At 36.6% G+C, this 9,321-nt stretch overlaps 1 protein-coding gene across 1 annotated transcript; it reads left to right on the top strand.

Moving 5' to 3' along the window:
- Positions 1 to 2,330: 2,330 nt before the first annotated feature.
- Positions 2,331 to 7,019, top strand: LOC21406252 (exportin-2). Its single transcript, XM_010102420.2, has 2 exons — positions 2,331 to 5,456; positions 6,460 to 7,019. The coding sequence occupies exon 1, from the start codon at positions 2,513 to 2,515 to the stop codon at positions 5,450 to 5,452; it is 2,940 nt and encodes a 979-aa protein (XP_010100722.1). The 5' UTR covers positions 2,331 to 2,512; the 3' UTR covers positions 5,453 to 5,456; positions 6,460 to 7,019.
- Positions 7,020 to 9,321: the final 2,302 nt, after the last annotated feature.

Here is a 9,321-nt window from a genome sequence, read left to right as displayed (position 1 = left end):
TCTCTAATTATATCTTTATCCTTGAGTACCATTGATTCTCTAATGGACAGCGATTCATAAAACACATTCATGAATCGGAGCTCCTACTAGTCCAAGTACTGAATCAACCCTCAAGAGAATTATTTATCTACTTCTTTCTCAAGAAGGAATGGATTCCATCTCGTATAATAACATTCCCGGCTACCTACTTCATCATGACACCAAAATACAAAGAATAGAATTCAGGATCTCAGAATCCGTACCGAGTAAATCAAAAGACACAAATCCATAAATAGGAGTATGTTAAGAACTCAGGATTAAGATCATTCTATATATGACCATCGGTAGACTCAATTATAATTTCTATACTTAACAGAAATTATTAGAAATTCATATTGTGTATGTGTCCTTGTTCCACATAATCTCATTATTCGAAATACACTCATTCAATATCTCACCATATTAACAGCGCGGATAACACCGTTCCATTCTAAATGGGAATGACATGTATTAATAATGTTTTAATTAAAGATTCTGAACTTTAATTAAATTCATTATGAACATTGCTTTTTTATTATTATCCTTAAACATTATCTTCTCGTATATAACACTTATATATAATGTTCAAGGTTACATAAATAATCACAGAATTTTCATTGATATTCATAAAATATTCACAAATATATACACATAAAATGATGAATAAACTCTTTTATTAAATAAATAATAAATGTCATATTACATCTTATGCTTCTAGGACACCATTCCCAACAATCAATGGAGGCAATCTTCATTGCGATAACTGTCTAAGGAGGCGATTTGTTGAGTGAACAATTGGCGCCGGTGGAGGCGATTCTAATTTTATCTCCCGGTAGAGCTATTCGTCGGCATCACCCTCAGAGGTTATTCTAATTTCATCTCCGAGTACAACTTACTTGCATTTTTTAAAAATTTAGCCTATTAATTTTAATTCCTTTTATATTTTAGCGTACTTCCTTTTCTCCCATAAAAAAAATTAGGTCATACTTCATATTCACTAATTAAGCCCTTATTTTACTTTTAACGTGCTTGTGCCCGTGCTCGTGATGAGCCCAAAACGTGTCATGCCCTTAACATGTTTCGTCCAAAACTTGTGTCAAGCCCGACCCATTTAATAAACGAGATAGGGTAGGTCTGTTAAATAGTTGTGTTGTGCTCACTTTTTAAATAAAATTGATGTACTCTTAGAATGTATGAATCAAAATTTTTACCCCTCACTCTTGATTAATACTCTTTTAACTAATACATGGTGTGTTCATTTCACAACTCAAGTCAAAACTTGAATTATGTGTGTGAGAGAAAAATAATATAGCAAAAAAAGTATAATTTGAATTTTTATGAGAGAAAACACTGTAGTAATAAAACTTGAGTTGTGACTTGAATTGTAAAATAAAGAATATTATAGATAGAGGTTGTTCTTTTGCATTTTTGAGTTAGGGTGACTTGAATGATGATCTTGAGTTGAGTTTGAGTTATAACTTGAGTTGAAGTTGTAACTTGAGTTTGTGTTTGGATGTGTACATTTGAGTTATAATTTGAATTGAGAATCTACTTGAGTTTATGTTTGGGTAGGTCAAAACTTAAATTTGTATTTAGATAGTATTTTAATAAAAACTCAATGGTGATGAAAAATTTTAATATGGTATATAGGTGGGGTTTGATTCATCTTTTCATTGTGAATACATAGAAAAAAATCATCTCAATCAGAATGAAAATGAAAAAGTTATGATATTTTTAATAATAGAAAAAATATTATTTATTAACTTGAGTTCGAGTTTTTAAAATCGAGTTGAAGGAGAAACTAAAACTCAAGTTGAAAGAGAATCTGGAACTCGAGTTTAGCCCCAAACTTGAGTTCAAACTCAAATTTTATAAAAAAAAATATGAACTTAAATAAAATTATAACTCGAATTCAAATTTTTTTTTAGTTTTATAAAAAAAACAACCCTGTAGTTACTTGATAAAAAAAATATTAATCAAGTGTGAATAGTCAAAATACAGAATACTCATGTATTTTAAAGAATATTTATTTTTTTTCCTAAATTTTAACTTGTCGTGCTCGTACTGGCATATCAAGTCCCGCCGTTTTGTCATCTCCGGTTGAGAATAAGAAGAAATTTCGGCCGTTTTGACATCTCCGGTTGAGAATAAGAAGAAATTATTTATTTCCTGAAAGGAAAAAAATATATAAAATCGGTGAAAATCACTCTAGAATGATCCAATCACTCAAAGCCACGTGTCCCCACATATAACTTTTTCCAGCTTTAATAACCCTTGTTTGGTTGATTAGCGAAAAAAAAAAAACCCCCCTTGCTTGGTCGGTTCCCCCTTCCTTCAAAAACCCTCCAAAAATTCCCCCACTTCTCTCTCTCTCTCCCTCTCTTTCTCCACTTCAAAAATCTCAAAATTTTGCCCTAATCGACATTTCTCCACTCCTCGATCGCCCCCTTCTCTCTTCTTCACAGTAATTTCATCAAACACCTCTAGGGCATCCATGGATTGCGACCCAGAAACCCTCCATTTCCTCTCCCAGTGCTTCCTCCACACCCTCTCCCCCGCCCCCGAGCCCCGCCGCAAGGCCGAGGCCTCCCTCCTCGACGCCTCCGACCGCCCCGAGTACGGCCGCGCCGTCCTCAGCCTCGTCTCCCAGCCCGCCGTCGACGAGCAGATCCGCATAGCCGCCGCCGTCAACTTCAAGAACCACCTTAAGGTCCGGTGGGCTCCCTCCGCCTCCCCCGACGAGTCCTCCATCGTTGCTCCCCTGTCCCCGATTCCCGACGCCGAGAAGGAGCTGATCAGAGCCAAAATCGTCCCTCTCATGCTTTCCTCCTCCCCCAAAATCCAGAGCCAGCTCAGCGAAGCCCTCGCCGTCATCGGCAAGCACGATTTCCCCAAATCCTGGCCCGCCTTGCTCCCCGACCTCGTCGCCAGCCTCCGCAACGCGGCGCAGTCCTCCGATTACGCCTCCATCAACGGTATTCTAGGTACCGCTAATTCTATCTTTAAGAAATTTCGGTATCAGTATAAGAGCCCTGAACTCTTTCTCGATTTGAAATACTGTTTGGACATTTTCGCGGCTCCTCTTTTGGAGATTTTCCTTAAAACCGCCGTCCTGATCGACAATGCCAATGCCGGCGGTGCGCCGAGCGCCACGCTGCGCCCGCTGTTTGAGTCGCAGAGGCTGTGTTGTAGGACTTTTTATTCGTTGAACTTTCAGGAATTGCCTGAGTTTTTTGAGGATCATATGAAGGAGTGGATGCTTGAGTTTAAGAAGTATTTAACTACTAGTTATCCGGCTCTTGAGAATAGTGATGCCAGTGGACTTGCTCTTGTGGATGAGCTCCGGGCTGCGGTTTGTGAGAATATCAATCTCTACATGGAGAAAAATGAGGAGGAATTTAAAGGTTACTTGGATGGGTTTGCGCTCGCGGTGTGGACCTTGCTGACAAATGTGTCTCAAGCGTCTCATCGTGATCAGCTTGCTGTCACGGCGATTAAGTTTCTGACTACGGTTAGCACGAGTGTTCATCACGCTTTGTTTGAACGGGAGGGCGTGATACCACAGGTGTGTCAGGGCATTGTGATCCCAAATGTGAGGTTGAGGGATGAGGATGAGGAACTGTTTGAGATGAACTATGTTGAATTTATTAGGAGGGATATGGAAGGCAGTGATCTCGACACGAGGAGGCGGATTGCATGTGAGCTCCTTAAGGGGATCGCAACCAATTATAAGCAACAGGTTACACAGTTGGTTTCTGTACAGATACAGAATTTGCTAAGCTCATTTGCAGCCAACCGCACTGTGAACTGGAAGGATAAGGATTGTGCCATTTACTTGGTTGTCTCCCTTGCAACTAAGAAAGCTGGAGGTACTTCTGTCCAGACTGATTTTGTTGATGTCCAGAGCTTCTTCATAAATGTTATTGTTCCAGAGTTGCAGGATGTGAATGTGAATGAGTTTCCAATGCTTAAGGCTGGGGCACTCAAGTTTTTCACAATGTTCCGGAATCAAATACCAAAACAAATTGCACTTCAATTCTTTCCACATTTGGTTCGTTTCCTTGGTGCTGAGTCAAATGTGGTCCACTCTTATGCTGCAAGTTGCATTGAAAAACTTCTTCTGGTCAAGGAAGATGGTGGACAAGCAAGATACAGTTCGGCTGATATTACACCAATTTTACTAGATCTGATGACTAACCTCTTTAATGCGTTGAAGTTTCCAGAATCTGAAGAAAATCAATACATAATGAAATGTATAATGCGGGTTCTTGGTGTTGCCAATATAACTGGTGGCATAGCCATACCTAGCATAGATGGATTGACATCCATACTTAATGAGATTTGCAAAAACCCAAGAAATCCGATTTTCAACCACTATCTATTTGAGTCCGTGGCTATTCTTGTCAAGCGAGGCTGCGAGAAGGACGCTTCTCTCATACCAGCTTTTGAAGCGAAACTTTTTCCCAGCATCCAGTTTATATTAGCCAATGATGTGAGTGAATTCTTTCCTTATGCATTTCAGCTACTGGCTCAGCTTGTGGAGTTGGATAGGCCAGAAATTCCCGAAAGCTACATGGGAATTTTTGAGATTCTTTTGTCACCTGAGTCATGGAGGAGAACGTCCAATGTCCCTGCACTTGTGCGTCTGCTTCAGGCTTTCCTTCAGAAGACACCTCATAAGCTCAATGGTGAAGGGAGATTAAGCCAGGTTCTTGGAATATTCAATAAGCTTTTGTCTCTACCAAACTCATATGAGCAAGGTTTCTATGTGCTGAATACTGTCATTGAGAATCTTGAATATGGTGTCATTGCACCCTACATTCCTCACATTTGGACTGCCCTTTTCACTGAGCTCCAGAGAAGGAGACCTGTGAGGCTTATCAAGTCTTTGTTGATATTTATGTCACTCTTTCTGGTCAAGCATGGTTCAGCACACCTTGTAGATACGATGAATGCTGTCCAGCCCAACATATTTCAAGGCATCTTGGTTCAGTTTTGGATACCTAATCTTAAGCATATCACAGGAGTTATCGAGACCAAGTTGGCTGCAGTCGCATCAACCCGACTTATATGTGAATCTTCTAGCCTTTTTGATGCTGCGGCTGCTGAACACTGGGGAAAGATGCTGGATAGCATTGTTACCCTTCTCTCACGGCCTGAGCAGGATAGGGTTGAGGATGAACCGGAAATGCCTGATATATCAGAGAATGTTGGTTATACTGCCACTTTCGTTCGTCTTTTCAATGCAGGGAAGAAAGAGGAGGACCCTCTGAAAGACATAAAGGATCCAAAGGAATTCTTAGTAGCTTCACTTGCAAAGCTTTCTACTCTTTATCCTGGGAGATTTCCACAAGTCATCAGCCATTATCTTGAACCAGCCAATCAGGCATCATTGCTTCAGCTTTGCAGTACTTATAACTGCCCAATTGTTTGAACGAGTATGTTACCTTTAAACACTTTGGCTACGGTATTATTTCGTTGCTATTCTTTTTTGTATTGTTTACATATAAAGTGGGGTGTCTTATTGGTACTCTGGAATTATTTCATCATGAATCGTATAGTTTCTGTCTTAAATATAAGTACACACCTTTAACATAAAGGATTTATTCTTCGGTGTTGAGTTGTCAAATGTAGTATTCAGACTAATATGTGGTAAATCATACACAATACTGATTTCTTGTTTTGCATTGTGTACACTGGATATCATAAGCAACAATCATATTACTATGGTTCGTACGTCCCAACTATCATATTGTACATATTGCATTTAGTTTAAGAGTTCTCTGTTTATTTTATCTCTCTTGTTGAGTGGAGTTTTGTTTGAGTATCTCCCTCTCAGAAAAGAGAGCCAAAAATGAAACTACTACAGAATCTTGATCTCTCGATAAATTGCCATCGCATATTATAGTTCTGATCAATGTACACTTAGAATTTTTTATGCTTGTTTGTGGCCTCAGTTATAGGATTTCCTTGGTATTTAGTAGTACGTTTTGAGCACTAAACATTTTCTTTTTCCTTATTTATTTATTGATTGATTTGAGCGTCACACAATTGCACTATATGAAAAGCTATCTACTATTTATATTCATATGTGAATCCGTTTAAAATTTATTTTTTTCCAGAGACATTGTAACATAAGTTGCGGAACTGGGCGGGAGTTTTACTCGCCAGCGATTGAAATTTTATCTTTGAATGTCGTCTCTTAGAGACTTAGATTTGTTACACCATAGTCTAACTGCTGCTTTTTTTAAGTTTCTTCATGAGCAACCAAAAAGGGGAAAAAACAAAAAAAACAAAAAAAGGAAAGAAAGAAAGAATAACTGTACTTTGTTGTTAACTTGTTATATTTCATTTCAAGTTAAATCCAAACTACTGAATTTCTACATTTCATTCACTTTATTACGTGATTAAAATAATCATCATTTTGTGCTTTCTTTTCAGAATCCAATGTCGTAACTGAAGACATGGCTCCGTTTGTTTTCGAAGTCTTGAACAAGTCTCTGATCAGAAACCTTGATTATGAGCCAGCAGTCTTTTTGCATGGCCGTCAACTCAACTGAGTTAAGGGGGTCATCAAATCATCCATTTTGCTACTTCCAAGGTCTCTCATTCTGTGTTGAAGTGAGATTTTTGGTCACGGTTTCTCCGAGTTAATTTAATCTGCTTAGTGGCTGGTGGTTTGACAATGTGGTTTTGGGCGGGGTCATTTTTGTCACCATTTCTTTCCTTTCTGGGCATGCATCGGTTTAGAATTATAGATCCATATTGCAGTCTTTTGGTTGTCTTAGACTGCTCATTCATAATCATGTTTGTTGTGTCGATATTAAACTTAAGGGGTGAAATTTTACCATATTGCTAGGTTGGAGCTGAATTTAAGTCAATCGGTATAGCATCTTTGTTGACAAAAGTCTTCTCTTTCGAGGTGGGAAAAAAAAAAATTGATCCATCTTGTTCAAACACATCATTGGTCAATGAATAGAATGTGATTTTGTTTTTATCTTCTGACATGAAGTGAAAACGATGGAAGAGTATGTGACACCTTAAAATATCTTTTATTTCCCCTGAAATAGAATCAACTGCCTTATTTGGAAGGAATGCGTGTTAAATATTTAAAACTTTAATTTTTCATTCTGACGTATTTTAAATTTTTTATGATAAAAAAATATTAATAAAATTAATAATTTAAATTTGAATATATTTTGTGCCTGTTTAGTTCGTTGATTTGAGTTTTTAATTCGAGTTGAGATGTGACGTTATGTGAGAGTTTTTTACTGTAGTAAAAAAGTTAGATTTGATTGTTTCTGAGAGTTTTTTACTGTAGCAAAACTCGAATTTTAAACTCGAATCGGCGAAATGAACAGGCTTAAAATAAAAGGGTTAATGAGAGAAAAAAAAACTTTGAAACGAAAATAGAAGGGAATAGTCATATTTAACTTTTTTGTTATAATAAAAAGCTCACATAAAGTCACATATCAATTCGAATTAACGAATTAAACAGTTGTTTTTATATTCACACAAAATAACAACTCCACCCTTCTGTACTTTTAAATAACTTCCCTGAACACTCTATACTTGTTACCGCAATCACTACCGCCCGTTGCAGATATCTTGCCTCTTCAACAAATTGCTTGCTCAGCACCCTTTTCATTTTCCAAGGCCTACCAAATAGTCATTGTTTCAGTCTGAGTGTCGGATTTAAGACGATGCCTGTATTGTTTGTCAGCTATTAGGGATTACGTAGAACGTGGTAGTGAAAATATTTTAGATATTAGGTTTTTAAATTTCGAGTTGGCTAATGGCTGAACAACATGTTGGAAATAAAGCCCATTTTAATCCCTCTCTCAACGGCGCAGTATGGGAAAACTTGCCTTGAAAAGAAGAGGAGCAACTTCATCCGTTGTTCTATTATTACTATTGATTTTCTTGTGTTAATACTGGGAGTTGTAAGTTGTAAATATGAGATGATGAAAGTAGTGAGGTGATATTGTGTATGGTGAGCAATTTGCTTTGACTTGTTTGTGATAATTTTTAACTGATTGAGAAACTAATCAGGTGATATTTGATTCATTGAATATTTCTGCAAGAAAACTGAAAAGATCTCCAAAGTTTAGAATGCAGACAAAAAAAAATGCAAATCGGCCATGGCCCAGTCCAATTAAATGTGCTCATGGCGGCTGGTATTGGACTCTAAGCCTTTTAACTCGATCTCTATTTTATTAGGAAATATTTATGGTATTAGGAAATAATTCCAGTACAAGACAAAAATGATAATGATGTTATTAAATCCAGACTGACAAATGACAATTTTTAAGCGAGAAAAAATGGTTCAAATAGGGTTTTATTTATTTATTTATTTATTTTTAAGAAACTGGCTACTAAGAGAATTACATAAACTAAAGTCAAAATTCATAATAACAAATATTTCTCAAGTAACAAAAGCTAATTGTTGTTCCAAAAGGCAATAAAGTTTCAGACTAGGACTAAAATAAATTCCCTTACTAAAACATCATGCAGATGACATGCCTGCGTAAGGTTCAAATGTTTAATACTAAACTAATTGCTCACCATCCATAATAACTTTATGTATTAAAATTAGTTATTATGTATTAAAATCAATAGGCACTTCATCATGTATATTATCTTTATCTATGAATCCAAAAACAGGACCAAACCAATTAATCAATCACAAATCACAAAAATTCCCTTAAAAAATAGAAACTAAAGGAGAAAATACCCCACATTTCCATTACATAGCATATGGAATGATGGGGTGTTATACAAATCAACCATAAACTCATTGGACAAAGATGAAAGAACAAAAAACATTGAACGCTCAGTTCACTTATCATTCCATTTCCCCCATTTATTGATATGCTTATGTAATTAAAAAATAAAAAAAATAAAAAATTTGCATACACTAGTCATAGATCATCAAATAAGATTGATACATATGCACTTACTATCCCATTACTCATTTTTTTTTATATGGATTCCAAGAACTCAGCAGTTTTGTTTTAATGAAGGGGTAAAATTCTACTCCACTGCTTAACTGACTTCCACTGAAATATTATTGTTTAAAGTTAGTTGGGTGATTAATGAATTCTGTTAATAATTAGTGCATGTTTCTTAAATGTACGATGTTCCCATACCAACAAGCCTTCTCCAATCCAAATTCCAAAGCATTGCTACTATAATAATACTCATGCTTCTTTTGTCCCTTAGGACCCCACCATGTAGTATGAATATATAAATATATATATATTGCTAATTATGTAATATGTATAGTTTAGGCATGGTCTTAAG

The sequence above is a fragment of the Morus notabilis genome, unplaced genomic scaffold (assembly GCF_000414095.1).
Source record: "Morus notabilis unplaced genomic scaffold, ASM41409v2 Scaffold404, whole genome shotgun sequence".
NCBI classification, from domain to species: Eukaryota; Viridiplantae; Streptophyta; class Magnoliopsida; order Rosales; family Moraceae; genus Morus; species Morus notabilis.
This window is presented reverse-complemented; position numbering and strand designations above follow the sequence as displayed.

What these genes read in the sequence shown, in the direction of transcription:
- LOC21406252 (XM_010102420.2), top strand. Translation starts at nt 2,513, where the DNA reads ATGGATTGCGACCCAGAAACCCTCCATTTCCTCTCCCAGTGCTTCCTC.